Source organism: Sinohyriopsis cumingii, chromosome 17, assembly GCF_028554795.1.
Source record: "Sinohyriopsis cumingii isolate HCF-2022 chromosome 17, ASM2855479v2, whole genome shotgun sequence".
NCBI lineage: Eukaryota > Metazoa > Mollusca > Bivalvia > Unionida > Unionidae > Sinohyriopsis > Sinohyriopsis cumingii.
In genome coordinates this window covers 79,785,288-79,809,439 of record NC_142977.1, presented here as the reverse complement: position 1 = coordinate 79,809,439, position 24,152 = coordinate 79,785,288, and the positions used below count along the sequence as shown (strand labels likewise).

At 38.1% G+C, this 24,152-nt stretch overlaps 1 protein-coding gene across 2 annotated transcripts in view; it reads right to left on the bottom strand.

Annotated features, from left to right (window-relative positions):
- LOC149779303 (sentrin-specific protease 1-like) overlaps nucleotides 1–15,596 on the bottom strand; it is a 91,298-nt gene extending 75,702 nt beyond the window's left edge. For both annotated transcript variants that reach the window (XM_089939918.1, XM_089939919.1), the window contains exons 1-4: nucleotides 15,416–15,596; nucleotides 13,633–13,730; nucleotides 8,946–9,190; nucleotides 3,436–3,508 (exon numbers count right to left, since the gene is read on the bottom strand). In XM_089939918.1, the coding sequence (XP_089796044.1) occupies nucleotides 3,436–3,508; nucleotides 8,946–9,190; nucleotides 13,633–13,730; nucleotides 15,416–15,522 (523 nt within the window). In that variant the 5' untranslated portion in view covers nucleotides 15,523–15,596. The remainder of the gene's footprint in view (nucleotides 1–3,435; nucleotides 3,509–8,945; nucleotides 9,191–13,632; nucleotides 13,731–15,415) is intronic.
- Nucleotides 15,597–24,152: the final 8,556 nt, after the last annotated feature.

Sequence of the window (24,152 nt, the reverse complement as noted above, 5' to 3'; positions counted from 1 at the left end):
TTAGAAAAAACAAATTACTCATACATCAAAAATGGTATTTCTAATTTGAACTATATCCGATTGACACCAAACAATTCACTATAATACTGTTGCCATTAATTACCACATAGCTATAGTTGTTTACATGCCACATGTATATACAGTGAAACTGGCCTAGATTTTGGTCAGCTGGAGAAAGTACCATCTTACCTAGCAGGGATCATCCTGGGCATCGCCAATGTCGCAAATTGCTATTTTTTTTCCTTACTGGTGACAAAAATATCCCATCTGGCGATTTTTTTGGCGACAGACTTTTTGGTTATTTAATGTGTACATACAATCATGGATTTGGACTGGATAAATTAAAAGGGAGAATGAAAGGAAGCCACAAACTTGACTAAGCAATGCATTGGAATCAATCTATTACACAAACGATCCTTTGTTCGTATTGACAACCCCATCTTTACAGTGCATTGTTACATCATAATCTGCTTATGCTGACATCTGGGCTGAGTACTGTATCACAGTCAATCATGCTATCGAACTATACCTACAACTGACCGACTTCTGAAGACGCGAATAAAACAGATACAATTAACTGAATGGCTAATCCTTCTGTTGTTTTTTTTTTGTTTTTTTGTTTACATATACCAGTACAATAGTTTTGCTGAACCTTCATAGAAAACTGATAACCTTTGAAGTACTGACTACTGCGTATAAATACAAAGCAAATGGAAAAATCTCAATCACAATTATATCTGTCGCCAGTACAGCATTTTACTCATTGATCTTTTCCTTTTGCCATCAATCCGTGTTACGGCTGCAGAGACTTAAACTCCGTAACAAGAAATAGCAAAAACAAACAGTTTTGCATAATTAATAATAATTATTTATTTCTCAAAATACAGGAGTGAAAGAATCCCTAAATTGGGTGTGAATTTATGCTTATATATATGGTCCAATATTGCCAGGTGTTGACTCATGTAAGTTTCATTCGTGGGAATGGAGATCCTATTTAGCTTGTCAAGAAAATTTATACCGCATTCAGTGATCATTCTTGAGATTTAGGAAGCAATTCACAACAAGCTTTCTGAAGCTAGCCATAAGGATGGGGGTGCTGCTGAGAGACTACTGGTGTCGCCTGTCAGCACTGTAGACTGTGAATGTGGATTCAGTAAGATGAACCTCATAAAAACTGACATCAGAAATTAACTCTGCATCTCATCTCTTGAGAATTTAATGAGAATCAGCATGTACAGATGTGAAAAATTGGACTTTGAAACTGCATTCAACAAGTGGGCAGCCCTAAAATCACGACGGATCTTCATGTAACGCTATGTAACATTTTGTTAATGCTTGTTGTAATTAGAGTATTAACTAACCCATCTTTTGTAATTTTCATTGCCTGTTACATTAACAGACTAAATTAACACTTGAAAACATGTACGCTACTTGTTCTGGCGACACTTTTTGAAAATTGGCGACAAAATATTGAGGTTGGCGATTTTTTGGGCAACAGCTTTTTAAAAGCCAGGACCATCCCTGCCTAGGCTACCCAGGGGAGGAGGCTATTCATAGGGAAATGAAAAAGTGATTAAATAAAAAAGTTTAACAAACATTTATGCAAGATACCCCATCTTCAGCTAACTTAACTGCCAGATATGGTTTCAAAAGAATGAAAATTTAATTTGCGCTTATGCCATCATTGGTAGCAATTTGAAACAAAGTTTTCCTGCAAAAAGGAAACTTTCAGTGCACAATAAATGTGTTCCAGTCACTTTGGAAAATGCAAAAATCCATCAGATTAAATTGCTTTTATTTACGTTTGGTGATGACTTAGTTTGATGAAACTATGCTATTGAAGTCAATGCTGAAGGAGGGCTTTGGAGGACCAAACAAATGCCCAATTCTTATTGCAGTGGCAACATCAAAATTATTCTGGATCACGGACAGAGACTGATTTTTTTAATTTGTTTAGTATTTATACAGAACGATCGGTGCTTTGAAATTTCAACCAAACTATTTGTCTGGGTATATTTTAAAAAGAAAGGAATAGCCATTGTTTGTTGCTTGTAGCAGTTACTGCTCCTGCCTTCAAAGGTTGGTCAATTGCAGCTAGTACTGGTAACATGACTAATGGAGTGTAGCACAGCATATAATATTCTGGCCAGATGTCAGCATAAGCAAATTATGATATAACAATGCTGTGTTAAGATGGTTTCTCAATATGAATAAATAACTTGTTTATGTAACAAGAGATAGATTCCATTCCATTTTATATAAAGTTTGCGGCTTCTTTTCATGGTGCCTCTGAATTTCTCCACTCCAAACCCAAGGTAAAAGTTAACAATATCGACCAAAAAAAGAATCAACAGTGTATTTTCTCGCCAGTGAGGAAAAAGGATTGCAGTTTGTAACACTGGCAAAGCCCAGCATGATCCCTGAATAAATTTTGCACACAATATTTTTTGTACTTTAAAGAAGAAAAATTATTTGTTTGTGTATGAGAAAATGCATATATATGAAACTTCAGGTGCCAAGCCACAATCATCTTACATTAGAATTCATACGCGAGCTCTTCCCCAAAATGATAATAAACTTTTTACACATTATTTTTGTACATTTAAGAAAGATTTTTTTTTCGTGCACAAGAAAAATACATGTATATGAATTTGCAGGAGCCACACACATTCATGTGATAGCCAATTTCACTGCATAATGGAGCATGATATAGCGGGGGTCACCTTGTATATGGTATTTTTTAGTCTTCCTGCAATTGCTGGATTCCAAAAGTACTGTAATAGGGGAATCTATTCAAAGGAGAAATAACAAAATGTTACAATATTCCATTATTCTAAGTATGAGCTACCAGCAAAACCAATACAAATAAATTTCAGAACTTCAGGTCAATAGAGTTGTACTTTGTTAAGGAAGCCAGCAGAACCAAATATGGTGGGGAACAATTAATTCTTTGCACATATTGCAAAAACATCTTGACATACATCAACTTGGTTTTGAGCACTGCTCAGATAACCAGACCTTTGAATGTTTGACCCAAAACTGAATAGAATTCTTCCTTACTCCAAGTACAAGCCATCCACAAAGCATGTAACTGTAAAGGATGGAGTTAATTTGCAGAACTAAACTGGCAACAGACAGTTAGATGTTACCAAATAATGTCCCCTTCTGAAGCCTAAATTAACAGGGTTCTTCCTTACTCCTAGTTCAAGCCATAATGCTGCACACACAGTGTACATATACAAATCAGAGTTTAAGTGAAAATATTTAAATACTGGAATTGTCAAGCTGTGGAACTCAAGGACATTGTAGTGAACCATCTATGAGCAATCACATAGCTTTGCATGTGTTAGAACCTGGATTCAAACTCAGGCACACTGTGCTGCAAAGCAAGCACATCACCACTGCCCTATCTCAGCTTCCATAAGTAACTCATACCTGTCCTAGAATCTGTACTTTGCTCTTGTGAATTATCCTGCCTTCGATAGGTGGGTCTGCATGTCAACTGCACCTGAGGTGAAAATATTTGGAAAGTTATCTCAAAATATTACAATATTAAATGAAACGGATAAATGAAGTAGACCATAACCCTGCCATCAAGCAAGATTTTGGGAAACTGGTCCTGTATAGGTGAATCCACATACCAAATAACAGGACTGAAGCCAACTAGGCAGACATAAGCAGGACATACTATTCTGAATAGCCATCAACCTGGCTATCTTTAGCACAATCACAATGTAATCCAATAACCTAATTTACAAGTGCAACATATCTGCTGATGTAATAACTGTCACTGATTAGAAGCTTATTGCAAGCAGCTTCCTTACTTTACAATGACATTACATTTGCATATAAATTAGAGGAATCACCAATTAGTCATTCATTTGCTTGAACATCCTTTTTGTAAACAATTTAACCACATATGCGGTCACATAGACGAACCTGTCATTATATCTTTTATGCAAGTTGAGCTTAACTTATTGCACCGGTCAATCAGATTTATGTAAACTGATGTGTGCAATTTAGATTATATAAAGCAGGACATTTTTAACTTCTGGGCTGCAAATTAGACAGGTCACAAAAATGCAGACTAAATTACAGAAATCAAAAAGGAATAATATCCAGAATTTGCGCATCAAAACTCATGGCAATACATCGACTGAGAACCCTGCATGCAAAGAAAATAAATTTACATAAGAAATTAAAATAAAATATTACAAACAGAAAAGAATATACGAGGGTAAGAGAGCTAGTAATTTAAAAATGCATTACATATAGAGAGAAAATGAAGGGTTCATCTCTCCCTCGGTAACGTGTGTTCAAATAAGGTACAAAATTTCTTCAAAATGGAATCAAACGTGGATCCATTTTTTTTCTAGCTAACACCAAAAGAATTGGCCCCAAATGTTCAACATGAAGAAAATCATTATCAAAACCAGAAATCTGTCAGCATAAAATTCACAACTTGTAATAAGAATTCATGTATTTTGTTAAATTCTTGTTATGAACACAATATATGTATGCTGTAAATAACAATATCTGACAATATTTTGTTCCATAAAATTTTTAGTAAAGCCTATTGCTGGAAATACTTTATGAAACAAACACTAATTAATTTTGTCCAGTAGAATTCATCTTTTACATCTAACTTTTAATTCAGTTTCAGTGTAATCATCACATGTGTGATATGCCCTTATGCATTCAGACATGAAAAGTGTCAATCTACTGTCACAGTGTTTATGAGGACCTAATTAAGTGCCATGTTTCAAACTCTGATTTGTGCAAGAATTTGTTGCATTGTTACATTCGATCAAAAACAGACCTGATTTGTATTATCACAATCATTACATCTTTTGTATCAAATAAAATAAATGGGTGGAGCTGCAAAAAGGAATGTTAGGAGGCATGGAAATCCATTCCAGGTTAAGAGCTAGTGGCAATGGTAGTGGGTCACATCAAACCATTTAAAAATGAGCAATTGAATGCTGTCATAAATATTATTAAGCAGACAACATAATTAAAGTAGATAATATCAGTACTCAAAAAATCTGATAGCCTGATGCCCAGAGCCCCCCTAATTTTAGATCAGGCCCATCCTGTAAGGTCAAATGCCCATAGGGGTTGGAGAAACAAAATTTTAATTTGCTGGAGAAAACACTGATCATGCTGATGAAATGTGTAAATGTATTTTCAAGATGTTGACACACCTGCCATAACACAGCACAATCTAAATCAGATCACCACTGTCCTACATGAAATTGAAATCTGATTTTAATGAGACTGAAGCATGGCGTGTCATGCTAAAAATACAATTCTGTACTCCCTACCCTGCCCAACACCATCGAGTTTCAAGAAAACACAATTTTTAGTTGCTGTTGTTCTAGGGTTTAACGCCATTTTTCAGCACAAGATAGGCTATACATGGCGGCCAGTATTAACTGGTGGAGGAAGAACCCTGGAAAACCCAGGGAAGAACCACCAACCCACAAAAAGCTACTGGCAGGCTTTCCCACGTACCAATGCTAGCCGAGCCTTGGACTCGAACCCATGCAGACAGAGGTGAGATGGCAGTGATCCAGAACGGTGAGCACTTTAGACCACTCGGGGCCCCACAATTTTTAGTACTCTTTACAAAAAATGTAGGAAGTAAACGGTAAACACTCATGATTAAAGCTGATGTAAAACTATCCTGTGGGCAGTTTAATAGTGGCAATTAAAGGCAAAGAGGTCATGTATAAACCACCATTTCACATATGACTTAACTGGCTCATAATAGCTAGTGAGACTGTTGAAGGCTGCAGTGAGTGTGCCCATTGTGCTGATTTGCATAGGTAGGATCAGGAAGTGAAACAACCCATTATAGGTCAACCAAGGAGATACCAGATGTGTGTCACAAACAAAAGTTATTACATATTATTGCCTTGAATGAGAATGTTTAAGCCATATGAATTATATTTCTGACAAGTTTGTGAACTGCGGCAGAGTTTCTTTGAAGTCAGATTTTATTGCATATATAGAATGCAAAGCATGATCATTTGAGTTGTTGGAATAGTGTTCAAGTGTAATTAATTTCTGAATCTGATTTAGGAAGCAATTAGCAGTCAGCAAAGCACAACAAAACTTTCAGATGACTGACTTTTACTTTGTGAAACATGCATTTATAGTGATAACACTAATGACACTTGCATTACCTTCAAACCCCTTTGACCCTTATTGAATTATATTCAAATTGTAGATATTGCAACATTGTGTGACGATATTAAAAAAGGGAAAATTTTGGGCATGTGGAATTTCAGTCAGGGCTTGTGAGTTTATTGAGTCACCAACCTGGGGCCTGTGTTTAATTTTATTTTACTTTGGGCACTGAATATTAATCAGTGGTGTATCATATTAATTCCCAAATGGAATCAAGGATAGGAAGGGAAGCAAGTGAATGGAATAATCTGTGCATGAAAAGCTTTGTTTCACAGTTCATTATGGAGAAGCAAGTTCTAAAGTTGTAGTGAACTTAAAAATTCTCAAATTGGAAGTAATTCAGAGGCTTCATCAAGGATTAGCATAAATGTATTACTTGCAATGAAACTATGGCATCAATATTTTAACAGAACAATTAAAAAGACTGAAATTTCATGTGAACAGCTGTTTTATAAATGAAATGTCAATTTAATAAAAGAAGTAATTCGTGTTGCTAATCAACAATTACACTCCATTATATTAATATTCATATGCAAAAACCAATGTTTTTGAAGGTACACATGAGTGTGTTGAAAACTCTTGAAGTAATGTTTTACATATCTTTCAAAGTTTGTTTATCTTACTGTATGCGATTTATTGAGGGAGAACTTATACATAATTCTTCTTCAAGCAGTGTACTTAAAGGAACTTCTTGTTGCATCAAAAATATATTAAAATGCCATTTAAAATGAGAAATTACATTTTCAGTAAAGATCAATATGTGCACAGCTATATTCCAGTCCAGTTGACAAACATCAGCTGTGAGAACTCGAGCCATAATGTAGACTATTACTAAAATAATATACAAAATCCAAGGTTGAACTGAATGGCATTTCATTTGTGCCAAATACAGGCCCAGACCATTTCAGGTTATTTTCACTGAACAAAACTAGGTTATAATATCTGAAACAGAGTTTTAAGAATCCAATAGCCCAATGCCCTGGGCTCCTCTAAATCTAGATCAGGCCCATCTCGTATTCAAGATGAGTTGCCCATTGGGCCTGTCCAAAAACATTTTATGTAATTTTTCTGAAGGAAACCTTAGTGCATGACAAAGTTCAAAGGGTGGCAGGCAGTGCTAAGTATGCGGTAATATTATTACTGTACTGATGCATCTACATTTGTGTATTTATTTTGAAATGCAGCATAAATTCAATTACTTTGTTTCTTGTAGTATATTCCTTTCTTATTACACCTTAGGTTGTTGTTGATCTAGGGTTTAATGCCATTTTTCAGCATAAGATAGGCTATACATGGCGGCCAGTATAACTGGTGGAAGAAGAACCCTGGAAAACCCAGGGAAGAACCACCGACCCACGAGAAGCTACTGGCAGGCTTTCCCATGTACCCACGCTAGCCGAGCCTTGGACTCGAACCCATGCAGACAGAGGTGAGATGGCAGTGATCCGGAACGGTGAGCACTTTAGACCACTCGGGGCCCCTACACCTTAGGTAGGAAAACAAAATGAGTAATAAAAAAAAAAAAGGTTACTGCATTTGTATGGGAAAATATGAACTCGTTTTGTTAGACTAATACTGCACTCCCAAGGTCATGCAGTATTACTCAGAAAAGATTCATTCATATTTTCCCATACAAACGCAGTAACCTATAATTACATGAATATGCTTCTTTTACAAATAAATAATACTGACTGCAGTTCTGGTGTTTTGTTGGTTTTCTTGTTATGCAGAGATAATGCCATTGAAGATGTGTATGCACATAGATCTTTTTATGTTTGAAGTGCATTTCCAAATAGGTCTAGTCATGTTTGAAGTGCTTTTCTAAAACAGGTTAAATTCTGATTGAAATGCATTTCCAAATATGTCTAGTTGTGTTTGAAGTACATTTCCAAATATGTCTAGTTGTGAAATGCATTTTCAAATAGGTCTGTGTTTGAAGTACATTTCCAAATATGTCTAGTTGTGAAATGCATTTTCAAATAGGTCTAACTGTGTTTGAAGTACATTTCCAAATATGTCTAGTTGTGAAATGCATTTTCAAATGGGTCTAACTGTGTTTGAAGTGCATTTCCAACTGAATTGTCATTCTGAGTACAAGTGACATCACTAATTCTGTGAGTGTGACTGTTGAGTAAAACAGTGGTGATAGTAAAGAGAAATCAGGGGCCTCAGTCCTGAAAATTTGTTGACACTTTTACAAAAGATGGAAATTACAGTTTGATTCAAAAAATGCTCTAACACTTGTCTACATAACAGGAGAAACAAAGTAGGTTTATGTGCAGTTTCATGAAATTCATGATTCTGGGGAAGTAGATAATATGCAAATTTGTCCAACCATTATATGTCCAGCTCTTCCTTAATATAACATGGTAATCAGGGCCCATAACTGCTGACCACATTATAGTGAGAACTGCATCTTAAGCTATACCATATTGCGAACAGCATTATATAGAAAACTGCAGTACAGCAGGAATGATCAAGATTTGATAAATAATAGTGTTTTAAAAAAGACACAACACTAAGCTCCATGGTTTCTTTCAACCTATACTGTTATACTTTGGTTTGAATTTGGTCATGTGGTCTATAGCGGTACTGCTTTATATCTGGAATTGTGTTATAACAAAATGCAATACAACTAGCCAGGATTATAACATGGCAGGGCAGTATTAAATATAAACAAGACATTGCACCTGTACGCAAAGGTAGCCATCATGTGCAGGTGGTTATTAAAGCAGATTTGAGTGCATCCTTACCTGATTGGAAGCTGCTGCCCCTGCCTGTCCATTCTGTGTCGAGGTCTGTTGTGTTCTCACCACATCTGTGTTCAAACCATAGCCAATCTTCTGTTCTGTTCTTGTTAATTTGATCTGTGTGGACTGCTCTCTTTCAGGGTCAGGTTTAGACTGATTCTCTTTTCTCCAGAAGTAAATACTTGATGAAGGGGCCTTTCCATGTACCCAGTCAGACATCTTCTTCACAACATTAATACTTAGGATTGCTGTAAGATGTAGATGAAATGTAACTTGCAGCATTTTAGAATATAGAAAGCTGATTATTAACACAAGTTTATTAAGGTAATTTTCATGCAGCAGATTAGGAGACTGAGAGTGAGACCAATAAATGGATCACAACTTATGGTACCAAAATATTCCCTGATAAGTGTGTGGATAATAATAATAATAATAATAATAATAATAATAATAATACCCTTGGAGGGGCTCATGCTTTACTGTCTAAAAATAAATTCATGGAATTAAAGATAAGACTATTTTTTCCTTTTAAATGCTAAGTGTTGAAACCAACAATGATATTCATCAAGAAAAAAAAAAAAGATTTTCAAATTAGGTGGTGTAGATATAAGATCGGTACCATTTTCATTTAGGACCTAGAAGACATCATTTAGAACCAACGGAGTACCACACAGATTCTTCTGGCAGAAACCCAAAAATGTTGAGATGGCTTTCTGTTTCTTAAAAATAGCAAGATCTTCAAGATGGTTACCTAGGTGATCATATTGGTTACCATGTTGGCCTTGTTTCCAGGGGACCAACTGGCCATCTTAATAAGTCTTTCGTGAAAGCACAATATCAATATGACTAGCCATCGAGGAGAAGTAGCAATAAAAAGATTTTCAAGCTATCTGTTGTGGTGGCCTGATTAAACTTCAGATTAGCACTTATTTCATTCAGGCCCATCTAGACACTAAGAAATCTTTTAGTGAAAAGCACATGTTGATATAACGATACACTCAGGAGTAGCAATGATAAAATTGTCAAGATGGCTGCTGTTTCTTGTAGCTCCAACTAGACATCATAAGGAGACTCCTGTGAAAACCTTTGATAAAAAATTTTCAGGATGGCTGGTCCTAACTTTCAAACCAAATAATAGCATTAAATTAACATGCATAATTAAGTATCAGGCAATCTGTAAATATTTATGTCTTTAATCAGATGTTTCACTAGGATTTTAAAACTAGTCTTTAATCAGTAGTCTCACTAGGATTTTAAAACCAGGAGTCCAGGACTCCCATTTTGGTAAAAATAGTAGTCCCACCTGCAAAAGTTGCAGTCCCCTCCTGGGGTGAAGCTAGACTTGAATTTAAGGGAGAAGTGACTTCTCCTTTTGGACAGAACAGGGAGAAATGAGAGCTCAACAATATATATATATATATATATATATATATATATATATATATATATATATATATATATATATATATATATATATATATATATATGATGTTTGAATTAAGCCCTCATATTTCCCAGTATTCATATTTGTTTACATACTTGTAGTAATTTTAGGCAATGGTGAAATAGTATCAGCTTTGCTGCTTTTTTCTGTATTTTCACAAATACGTGTCAAGTCAAAAAACAACTTAGACCTTACAACGCATCTCACAAATTCTACAACATAACACTGTCCCATACATTTCTGACCTACATAATTTACATTTTAAAGTTAAATCTTTAATAAAATAATAACTAGGCTTTGATTTCAATGAACTGTATATATTTCTGAATATAACTGCCAGATGATTTATGAAAACAGACAATCAAATAAACTGGTACATCCCAGACGTAACGATGTCCACCATTATTTCCTGTTAGGCCTACTGGTTCACTTACAGTTTCAAGCTAATTTTATGATAAAATATTTTACAAGAGGCAGTTAATATATATCCAGATCACCAATCCTGATCTTAAAACACAAATTGCTATTTACACACTATTGTTAAAGTTTCAAAACACCAGTTTGTATGTTTTTATCATCAAAGGATACTATGTGGAAATTGGGCAGTGAATAGTTGCTACTTTACTCAGGAAAGGGTTAATGGTGAATCAGCTATCAAAACACATGCTTGTGAATGTGCAAGAGTTTGTTTGTCAACGTAACTGATATCAAAACTAGGTCAAGCTACCAATGTCTTGATGAATACATTTCACTACAACACTAACCTAGCCTGGCTAAAGACATTTTAAAATGTATGGTCAGTCAATGTACCTCTTAAAAGATCACAGGGCGAAGTCGTTTTCGCTTTCCCAACAGAAGAAGGCGAAGTTTACATCTTTTAGGCGACTTAATTGCCCACTTCGCCTGATAGTGTGACCCCTGGTCCTCCCAAAAAATTATGAAAATTAGAAGAACTATTGGTTGCCATTGAGTTTAATTTCTATATTCTTTATAACACAGACATAGCTCTTATTCGTCCATCAGAGTGAGACTGAATTTTGTCAATCCAAGTAAGGACTTATTCCAAACACTAAGCTAGGCATCACACATTTTCTTACACTTAGCTACTGTCCCATCCGAACTATCAATTCTAGCAACTTTAACACTCTTCTGAATCTCGTTACAATCTTCATAAGTTTGCTGTTTAACCCCAAAAAACTTCTCCAAATTTGCAAATGGCATTTTGTCTAAGTCTCAACATGTCTTGATTCTGAGGTCATGTGCATTGCTTATTCCACTACATTTGGAAATTAACACAATAATGAAAGCTAAAGTTGTTTATTTGATGCACTCTTATAAATGACCACATCTACACCTCTGGGTCTTTCTGCCTCTGAATTCAATCACTGTAAATATCAGTACATTTTCCCACCTGGCTGCCAGTCAAAGCCTTTGAACTTGCTGCCCACCTATTGCATCATGTTCTTTTGATGTACTCTTATAATGGCAACATGTACATCAACGGGTCTTTCAGCCATTGAATACTGTCATTGTAAATATCAGCATAGCTAATTGATCAACACATTTTCCCATAAAGCACATAAAGCTGGACTGGCAAGTCGATGAATTTTACCACACACCTATTACATGTGTATGCAGGACTCCCACCTCAGTGATTTTCTGCATCCCAGATAAAAAATTGGCATCCAAATACACATGATTAAGCATTTCCAAGACCTCTGTTTAATAACAATGTTTACATATACTAGAAGAAATGACAACAATTTGAATAATTTACATCATACAGATCAAGTATTTCAAAGTAATGAAAGAGATTACTTGCTTTAGGATCACTGTTCAGAAATAAACTGGGCCTTATTACCTCCCCCACCAAAAAAACCATAGTTAAATGTTTGTCCAAAAATAAATTGATTCATCAATGTCAGTCATAAGGAAATAATATATGGTACATGTAACTATTTTTACCCAGTTCTCATATGGAATCATTGTTGTTCTTATGGGTTTAATGCCATTTTTCAGCACATGATTGGTTATACATGGGGACCAGTACACTTGGTGGAGGAAAACCTGGGCGGGGTAAGTACTGAATGAAATCCGTGACCTCCATTTTGAAGAGTGGAGATTACGACTCAGTTCCTTTAAACAGCAGATTTTGACCAGAGCCTAAACAATGACCACATCATCTGACATAATTGTCATTCACAGAAATGAATGTAGTATTCAATAGGGTTTTTCCCCTGAAGGTGGCACTACGAAAACCCGCTTAAAATGGCTTAAGTTTACAGCAGGTGACAAAAGGCACTTCCATGTGAGTGGAGTAGAGGTGTCCAAAGATGCTTGCATGAGGTAAAGGGTTAAGATGCCAATGGGTTATTTATTATACACTGTTCGCAGTATCACTGAAAATGTCAAACTGATGTGATTTTGTGATAAGAAGACAGAAACAACATGAAGTTCACAGATGAAAACTGCAATCATTATTTGGATGGAAATGTACAGACATGAATTTGGTCTTCCATAAAAAAGCTGAACAAATTTTAAAGTGGGGTTTGGGGGTCTTCCCTAAATGGGGTCTCGATGGGGCAATTGCCCTCGATCCAGGGGTCCTTAGGGTCGAAGATCCCTGGCCATAAATGCATTTAACATTCATAAAAAACTGTTCATAGTGCAACTTATGATCATAAAAAAATCAAAATAACCATTTGAAAAACTAATAACCTTACCAAAAATATTCAACTTTAATAATTTCACAATATTTCATTGGATGAATTTAAAAATTTAAACCAATCAGACTACTCTTTATAAGAGTCATGTGCTAACGAATAATTTACAAGGGTCATTGCAGAATGGGACCGGACAACCCGTATTAAAAAACGCATTGTAGATGATATAAAAAATGGACTATATCAAGAAAATTTTGATTCAAGTCAGGAAAAAAGTGGAATTTCAGATTAAAATGGAGAAAAATCATGTCTGAATGTAGCATGATGGCAACTAGGGTAATTGTTAAGGACAGCTGGAAATTATGTGGCTTCCGAATGATCAAATAAAATAAAAGTTTTACGGCTATCTTTATTAAAGGTTTTGCTTTTACTGCCATCTTTATTTAAGTCTTTGTTGATTATTAGGTTGAGCAAGTTGTAAATTTGCCTCTTTTAATAATGTCCAATGCGTTTTGCTTCAATCATAAAAATCCAACTGGCATTTGGCCAAAGAGAAATCACACTTGCAACTAGGATCACTTACTATTGCTTCTCTCATGTGGCTGTGACTCTTGCAAAACTTCTGCTGCTGCAAGCCTAGATCTCTTGGAGCTGGATGCTACATGTCCATCTGGAAACTCACTGAAATGTGTAATGATATAAAATTGTACCAGTGCTATTTTATTTGATTTTCCACATTTAATGACCCAACTTCAGTGTTACCAGTTTATACCTATTTGTAATTACAATGATGTAATCTAGTGCTGCATTAGCGATTCATCAACAATAAACATAGGCATTAAAATCACTCTATCTACAAACAGTCAAGTATAGATATGGAAATATGGTAGCAACTTGCCTTGTGGGTGAATCCATATTTAAAAACAGGAACTTTCTTAATATGACCAATCACTTTCTAGCTTTGTTCAACAGTCCCTAGATAGTCATTTTTGCAGTCCATATAGAAGAAGGCTAAGTTTACATTTTTCTGCAACTTAGTAACCCACTTAAACTTCTAATGTCACCCCTGGATCTGCACTGTATATCAGTGACAAAAAGTCCTAATTTCAAGCAAAATGCTAAGATCATTCTTTAATTCAACATTTGTACCTTTTTAAATTGCATGATAAAGACAGTGTGACATAGTAGTGGCATTTTTTAAATTGCCACTTTAAGTATACCGCTTTAGATATACATGATGAAATACTCATATATGTCATGAGATGCTTGCCTTGTATCATAATAGAACATGGCTGCTATTCAAAACACTTCTAAGACAAAACACATAAAAAATAACAAATGACCAGTGACTAACAATAGAGTAAGGATCCAATCATCCTAGACACTGGACACACTATTACCTTTTCTACAACAGGCTTAACAATCTTTTGTGAGCAATGAATCATAAATGTTTTATTCCAAAGGAACATTCAGCATGCATACAACCAAGTTCACAGTAATAAGCCTATACCTGTTAAATTATATTGGTATATTTACAATAAATGTACTTTGTTCACCATGATAGATAACATGAGATTCTTGCAGTAATCTGTTTTCCAAATAAGGATTGCTTACCATTTATGATAAGGCAGCAATGTTTTTATATGGCACACGAAAAAATGAGGCTGAAAATTGAAGACGTTCTCAGCTTAACTAATATGGAAGACAAATCAAAAGAAAATATCTGATAAAGAAGGTAAATGATATTTTACATTTATTTCTAAAATGGTGTGCAGAAATTCTGGTATTAAATAAAGGACTATTTGATTTCTTTCAGGATATGTATGGAACATGTTCAAAATTTCTGATAGAAGCTGAAAAACTGCAGGGTGTGAATCACACTCGGTTACTCTGTTGATACACACAGGCCAATGTTATTACCCCATCCTCAATGTTATTACTTAATTCATAACGTTAGTACCTCATCGTCAAAGTAGAGTTACTAATACCAGTACTATGCCAAGTGTACGAGATAGGCAAATTTGGCATCTAGTTCCCCGATCATATGACCGGGTAACATGATAAACAACACTCTTTGTCCTGTAAATATTACATCGCATCGCCTCACCCCGGTCATACATATCGGGGTCGTCTTAAGGTATAGGACTAGGTAAAAAAGCAGCATGTGAAATATTCGAATCACTGCCAACATAAATCTAGTATTATACTAAAATACTAGTAAACAAACCCTTTAAATAATAGGTGCGTTATCAAAATGTGTCAGTTCAAACATTCAATATGATAATAATCACATTTAAGAGTAACTTCGATTGACGTAAAGTGGAACACGATCGCCATTTTCTGACATTACGCTAGGCGAACAGTACCTGCTTTCCAAGATCCTCTTTCGTTTTTTATCCTGAACAACAGTTTGACCCTGATCATTAGTTGGAAATAAAAATGATTTTAATTTGCTTGTTAATGAACTAAGCATTCTAACAGTGTTTTTAACGCGTCTTCATGAGAAAATCATGCCTGCCAAGAGCGCCACGGAAGTTGATTATAAGTATTTTCTTTAACGAAGACTTACCAAAGGGAGGTAATGCAAAAAATTACAAAGTTACTCTCGCACAATTAAACTTTCGCGTGACTCTGAGATGTTCCTCAAAATAAAACAGCGAGAATTGATAATTTCAATATGACATCATCCCTGCCTTTCAACCAATCAAACACCGCTTTCTGATTTATTCGAGCAGGTGCTGACTCAGTTTTTATCCTTTAGAACTTATTTGTTTGATAGCTAAGAAAATCTTTATAGTGTGCTACTTTTCTTTTAAAACTAAATATTCTAACCAATATCGGCCAACTGAAAATAAGTTATAAATAAATACAAGACGTCATTTTCATTTAACCAATGAAAGGACAGTATTCTTTTCAGCGGGATCTCACTTGCATATTAAGAAGTCGCGATAACGACCATGTCGAGAAGTAGCGTGGGAAAACGATTTGGCATTCCTTAAAGATATGCTATTAAGTCAAACTTTTGCTAGGGATACAGTCGAATGCCTGAGCTAAATATCGGTACCAAATTTATTAAGCTACGCAAAAAGTAGCTTGCAATATCAGCGTTTATTCTTAAATAGGTCGTGCAAGCAAAGGAACAAGTGTCCTCTCATGTAGTTATTATATAGTGCATGTATGACAGGTCAATTGTAAGCAACGATACGAGTCCTTGTGCATATAACAAGCTACTTCTCTCAACTCATACTCTTCTCGGTGGGTTACTTCCCTTAGGAAAAACAATGGTACTGCCTAGGTATTGTAATCAAATGGGACTGTATGGTTGGATCATTTTATCATATTTAATTTCTGTTGTAAATTTGTTTGCGATTGGTTCTTTGCAAAGGCTTTAGAGCCTTATCTAAAGATTTTACCTAATAATAGACGGGCCCCCCTCCCCCGAATTCTTTACTTTCAGAGACAGCACACGGCTAGCAATGCTACCAGGTAAGATGCGGCAGACGTCAGTAGTTAAGTGGGCCACCATAGGGACAATGGGACTTAGCATTAAAAACACCCCTGGGCAACTCTAGGGACAATGGAAATTTAACATGGAGAAAAACGCTGGGCCACTTTAGGGACAATGGGAATTTAACATAGAGTTTGGGTCTGTCTAGGGACAAGGGAAATTAACATGGGAATAGAGTTTGGGTTTGTCTAGGGACAAGGGGAATTGAATATGGGATTTTTTTTTTTTTTTTTTAAAGTTTTTTTAAATTTAAATTTAAATTTAAATTTAGAAAAGGGGTAGGCAATGGAAAGGCTATCTCTTTTCGAGAAATATGGCTGGCCCTGAAAAGGGCCTTTGGGTTTATGTTAATATTAATATTAACATAGATGGTATCTGTCACATCTTCTTCTTCTTCTTCTTAAACTCCTTCTAACTACCGGTCCATACACAAGTACCCTCTTGAGACATCCTTGTCTTTCTATGTAAACTCTCCTCATCCATTGACTAGTATCTGTCCTATCAACAACAGTCTACTTGGACCTGACATACATGAGCATGTCCGTCCTAAACATCATGGAAGACACAAGGGTGGATGACTCAACTGTGGTCCACATCTTGAAGCGACGAGAATAGGTGAATCAATGCAGTGAACTGTGCTTATTTATAGGTACAGGAAGGATTGAAACGGATTGAATTCATTCACCAATCCGAACACGCGTTACAAAATTCAGTCAGCTCGCATCCAATCCGAAGAGAGCAGTCTGTGACGTCACGTGGTCTATATAGATTCGTTAGCGCTTGTGTGCAGTCAATCTATGCGACAGTGATTCAACATGACGGAAACTCAGAAAACGATCCATTGGGGTGCACCAACAGGGGAGACTGCCCAAGGGAACCCGGACTTACTTTCAGAAGAGGTACACTGGGATTTTGTGGATTTTCTTACCTCGCAAGAATTTGTTCCAGAACCTTCGTTACCTTCTTCATTACCGCAAGTGGAGAATTTTAGACAGAGACAGAAAGAAGAATTGGAGAAATTTATGCAACGACAAAAGGAAGCGGAACAAGCTTTTCTCCTGCAGCAACAGCAACAAGAAGAGGTAAGAAAAAAACAACAGCAACAACAGCAAGAAGAAGTAGCAGCAAAGAAACAAGAGGGTGAAAATCAAACGGCTACGGTACTGTTGGACATTTTAGCGGAGTTAAGAAGTCTGAAACAAATGTATCAGACTTCTTTATCACGACCGAAGAGAATACGACCTTCCCGAGCTAAACACGCCAACCCTGTAACTAAGCCTGTCGTACCACCCTTAGTGATTTCAACCCAATCATCAGAAGTAGGCCTTGGCCGTGGCAAAGGCTTAAGGCAGTTAAAGTTGATTGGTTAAACTCACCCCTACACCAAAATAAAAAGGCCCTTTTCAGGACCACCCACATTTCTCGAAAAGAAATATAATTTCAATTTGCCAATAACTCAAAAATAAACCCCACCCATTTTACCCATATAGTACGTGTCTGTGTATGAGTGCGTGAGTGTAGCTTCTTATTTTAAAATCAAAACTCAAAGACACTTACCTTATATAATTCATGTATTCTTTTATCCATTTTTTTACAATCCAATTCACATTTCACCACAGAACACTTTAATTAAAAGTTCATTGACTTCTTCTTTCTCCTTGTTTAGTCTCTCTGTTTTTTGAATTTCTTCATCGTTTTTACCTCATTTTCTTCCCTTCTTCTTTTCTTCTCCTGTTTCTTTGCTTCTTTTAAATAGAATTGTCTTCTTTCTTCCTCTTCTTCCTCTGAAGAATCCCTCTCTTCTTCCGAAGAATCCCTCTCTTCTTCTGAAGAATCCTTCTTTTCTTCTGACTCCTCTTGTTTCTTTTTTGGGCAATCTGGAGACCAATGTCCTTTTTCTTTACAATAATAACAGGTATCCTGACTTTTGTCCTTTTTAGCCCCTGTTTTTTTTTCTTTTTTGACGGTCTGGACACTCTGAAGACCAATGCCCTTTCTTCTGACAGATATAGCAAGTATCTTGACTTTTATCTCGAAAGGAAGGAGAGTAGTCCGTCGGCTGGTCTGAAGAGAATTTTCTAATGACCCCTCGCAAAGCTCTGACGAAACGTTCCATCTGGGTAGTCTCTTCCATCGTTCTCCTCGGTTTGAGAGTGAAATGAATAGTGAAAGGACAAGACACACACCCTTTTTATATACGCTGGTTTGCCATGACTATAAATTAGTCTGTGGTGTTTAAACTTGAGTCATTTGACGTTTTTCACTCAAGATGAAACGATCCCATTCATTCGAGAAGAAAGAAGAAGAAGAAAGTAAGAGGCAGAAACGTGATCTATCGCCTCGTACCAGAGCTGAAATCTTGGCACAAATTCATGCCAGTGATTTTGAAGAGGACATGAGTGAACCAGAATTTGAAACCTCTAAACCAAGTTCACCACCCTTAGTCAACCCTGAAAAGTACTATTCCATTCGAGAGACGGAAAAGCGCTCCTCTAGAAAATTTAGAACCACGGCTTACACCTACACGGTGAAGTTTAAAGATTTCAAGTCCGACGTACCCTTGGAGAAAGCAGAAGGGTTTATCACCGAGATGTGGGATTCTTTGCTCACCGCACTCAAGCGACAATGTCAACCCAAAGAAGACGATCGCTTGACACTATCCATAGATCACGACGGTTTGAAATCCCCTGTTTGGATCGAGTTTAGCAGACCTGCAGAACTAACCCCTTCCAAAATCATGGACAAGACTCAACACGTACAACAATCTAATGACCAGTTTGACATCACCGATGGTAAAGCCACACTGAAAATGGCCCACGTCTCTCTTCCTCAAGGGACAGGACGCAAAAAGATGTTATTGGTGAACGAGCTTCGCAGCATTAAGCGTAGTCTTGTCCAAATTCACAATCCTCATGACCAGATGTGTTTAGCCCGTGCCATCGTGGTGGGACGAACCTATGCCAACAAGAACGACACGGTAGAATGGAAAAGAACCTGGGAGAACATTCGAAAATCGAACCGAACCAAACAACGAAACGAAGCAGAACTCCTGTTGCAACAAGCTGGCCTGTCCAAAGACACACCCTGTGGCATTCCTGAGATGCAAAAATTGCAAGATGCCCTAGCTCCACGCTACACCTTGAAAGTGCACCCTCAAGAAATGCGCGGGTCTCTGTTGTTTCGAGGCCAAGACTTTAAGGACGGAAAATACATTCATGTTTATCATCACGATGACCATTTCGATACCATTACCAGTATCACCGGATTCCTGGGATACAGATATTACTGTGAGAAATGTGACTATGGTTATAATAATCGAGAGCAACACAAGCATTGTGGATGGAAATGCCCAGGATGTTTGGCCTCTCCACTCTGTCTGAGCGAAGAACCAGTGCCTTGTTCGACTTGTCTGCGCACGTTTGTCAGCCCTACCTGTTACCAACAACATTTGAAAACACAAGGTTCACAGAAGAAATGTGCTTGTCAACTCCTGAGATTGTGCCCTACGTGTAGACAAGGCATACGTACCAACAATGCCAAGGCACACGTATGTCGAGGAAAGAAAAAATGTCACATTTGTCACCACATCGTGGACTTGGAACACGAATGTTACGTGCAAAAATACCAACCCCCACCAGAGAAAGAGGACGGTCACAAGAAGAAAGGCAATTTCATCTTTTTCGATTTCGAATGCATGCAAGAGACTGGCATTCACATCCCTAATTTCTGCGTGGCTCATCGAGCTTGCGAGAAGTGCATTCAAGAACCTATCTTCAGTCATTGCCCTCACTGCAGCAAGATTCCTGGAGGACGTGAAAAAATCTTTCGGGGACCAAACACGTTAGCCGATTTTGCCCAATGGGTCTTAGACCCCATCGACAAGACGTGGAGCCAAGAGGACATCGAACGTTACGGAGATTGTCATCGTCATGTCACGGTGATGGCTCACAATTTCTCCGGATACGATGGACAGTTTCTTTTGAGGTACTATACGGAACATGGCACCGAACGTCCTAAAGTGATTTTGAACGGAGCCAAAATCATTTTCATGCAAGTGGGACAAGTACAGTTTAAAGATTCGATGAGTTACTTGGCCATGCCTTTGAGCCGAATGCCTAAAACGTTTGGAATGATAGAAATGGCTAAAGGGTACTTTCCACACTTTTTCAATACGGAAGCCAATCAACATGCTGTTCTACCCCATTTGCCTGAGGCTCACTATTACGACCCCGACAACATGCGTACCGAACAACGAGAAGCTTTCTATGCTTGGTACCAAGCTCACACCTCGGACCCTTTCGACTTTCAGGAAGAAATGTTAAAGTATTGTCGTTCCGACGTGGACATTTTACGACGTTGCTGTGGAAAATTTCGAGAACTGTTCATGGAACACGGAGGGGTCGATCCTTTGAAAGAAGCTTGCACCATTGCCAAAGCGTGTTCCTTAGTGTACCGCCAACGATTCATGCCTGAAAACACCGTGGCTGTCATCAGTCCTCAAACGACCCACTATGTCAAGCGTCAATACTCGGTCAAAGCCCTACGTTGGTTACATTACTTGTGCGACAAGGAAGACAAATGGATTCAGCATGCCCGCAACGGAGGAGGCGAAAAGACCATCGGAACGTATTCGGTAGATGGCTGGGACTTAGAAAACCCCAAGATCGTGTACGAGTTTAACGGTTGCTTATTTCACGGATGTCCCGTCTGTTACCCTGACCGTGGCACTAAAAATCAGTTTTTGCAACGAACCATGGAAGACTTGTACCAGGACACTTGTCAGCGACGCCTAAAGTTAGAACAGCAAGGATACCAAGTGGTGGAAATGTGGGAACACGAGTACGATCACCGTTTGAAAACCGATCCCGAGTTTAAACGCCTCGTGGAAAGTTACCAGTTCATGGACCCGCTGAACCCGAGGGATAGTTTGTACGGAGGAAGGACCAATGCCACCTGTTTGCTGTACCAAGCCGACGAAGAGAAAGGAGAAGAAATCAAATACTTGGACGTGTGTTCGCTGTATCCCTACGTGTGCAAATATTGTCGCTTTCCTGTAGGGCACCCGCAATTGTTCAGGGAACACATCGACCTGAAAAACATTCGACAATACGAAGGCTTGATCAAGTGTAAAGTTTTGCCTCCCACGAACCTATACCATCCCGTCTTACCTCACCATTGTCAAGGCAAACTGATGTTTCCCTTGTGCCGTACTTGTGCCGAAACGTGCAACCAGGACCAACCTTGCCATCACAGCCAGGAAGAACGTGCCTTGACGGGAACCTGGGTCAGCGTAGAATTGTTCAAAGCTCTGGACATGGGATACCAACTGTTAGAAGTGTACGAAATTTGCCACTTTCCCAAGACACAACAGTACCACAAGGGTGACCCTACTCAGAAAGGCATTTTCGCTGACTACGTGGATGCCTTTTTGAAACTGAAACAAGAAGCCAGCGGCTATCCTTCCTGGTGTCACACTCCCGAAGACCAAATACAATTCAAAGAGAAATACTACGCACAAGAAGGCATCTCTTTAGACCACATCGAAAAAACGAAGGCAGGCGATCGTTTGCCAAAGTGATGTTAAATTGCTTGTGGGGTAAAATGGCACAACGACCGTGTTTACCCAAGACGGAATATTTGACAGAACCTTCCCGCTACTTCCAGATGATTCACGACAAAACCAAATACATGAAACACGTGGACGTCGTTCGAGAGAATTTGATCTTGGTCAATTACGAAGAAGATCTGGACTTTGTACAAGACGACCCTTTTGGAAATGTCATCATTGCGGCTTACGTGACAGCTCATGCTCGCTTAAAATTGTACGAAGCTTTAGAACTGTTAGAAGAACGCGTCCTGTACTTTGACACGGACAGTTGCATTTACATCCATCACCCGATTCAACAGCACCCTGACATCGAAGGAGACCGTTTAGGAGCCTGGACAGACGAACATCCCGACGACAAGATTCTAAGTTTCGTCAGTGGTGGTCCCAAAAATTACGGCTACGAATACCGGGACAAACAAGGAGAAGTGCACACGACGTGCAAAGTGAAAGGACTGACTCTGAATCATCGTACCAGTCGAGTGGTCAACTTTGGGGTATTGAAAGAAGCCTTGCAATTGGGAGAGGATGGAAACTTTAAAGTGACCACCTATCAACCGAACAAGATTGTACGTTTACCCACTCACCACATCGTCAGTCGACCCTTGGAAAAAGTCTATCAAATTGTATACCAGAAGCGAGTGCGACTTCCCAATCACTTCACCTTACCGTACGGTCACGTCGGTATTGGTCTGTATATGAAAAGGAACCCTAGGCAAGATCGATAGTTCATTGTTCATTGAAGTAACTTACCATGTCGTTGACGAAGAAGAAACCAGATTGGTTAGGAGTCAAATGTTGGACATCACCGAGACCAGGGTTTTGAGGCTTGGACACAAGAGGTGGCCCAGTATGCACGAGAGTTATTCAAGGAAAAAATTTACTTTTCAACCTGTGTTAGTGACGGTGCCAGAAGAACCCGTCACCCAGGACAGGACTGTCGTGGACAGGCCTGAAAGACCCTTTCGGGAGGACACTTGTGTGACCTTACCCCTACTATAGAACTGGTTAGAACTTTACCCAAAACATGTTGTACAGACACTTGTGTTTATTCCACGTTCATGGTTATCATGTGCCTTTTATTCTTGTACTTAAGCCTTTGGCTTTTATGTATTTTTTGTCTTTCGTATTCATGTTTGAAAAAAACATTCAATAAACGTGTTCTGAAAAAGTATATAAACTCTTGTCTTGTTTGTTTTTCGTGTCATAAGTGACATTTCTCACACCATGGCTACCTCTGCTGTCTCTGCTCCCTCTTCCTCTACTGTCAAAGTCATCGACGAACACTTAGATCGTGCCAGTTGGGAGGCTTTGTATCTTCGCCATCCCTTTAACATGCTCATTGCTGGACCTAGCGGTTCAGGTAAAACCGAATTCGTCAAACGTTTGATCGAACATAAACATCATTTGATCGATCGACCCCCTCAACGAATCGTGTGGTGTTACAAAGAGTGGCAATCGGCGTACAGCCTCTTGCGAGAAAGTCAAGGCGATTTCATCGTGTTTGTGGAAGGCATTCCTAAAGAAGACGATGGCATCGTCTCTGACTCCCGTCTAACCCATTTGGTCATTTTCGACGACATGTTAGGAGAAGACGAAGAAGAAATTAAACTGTGGTTCACGCGCAAAGGGCATCACCGTAATGCCAGTGTCGTTTACATCACCCAAAATTTGTTTAAACAAAGTAAAGCCCATCGCACCATCAGTCTCAATGCGCATTACGTGGTCTTGTTTAAAAGCCCTCGAGATAAATCGCAAGTGCAAGTCTTAGCCAAACAGTTAGGAACGCCTTGGCTGACTCAGGCGTAAGACGATGCCACTCAAACGCCACACGCCTATTTACTCGTCGATTTGAAACCTACGACTCCCGAGGATTTGCGATTTCGTACCCACTTGTTTCACCACTGGTGCCAAGACGGAGGGCCTGTCCTGTACACGTCTCCGTCCTCGACTTCATTTCACTCCCCATAAAAAATCTATAAAAACCTCA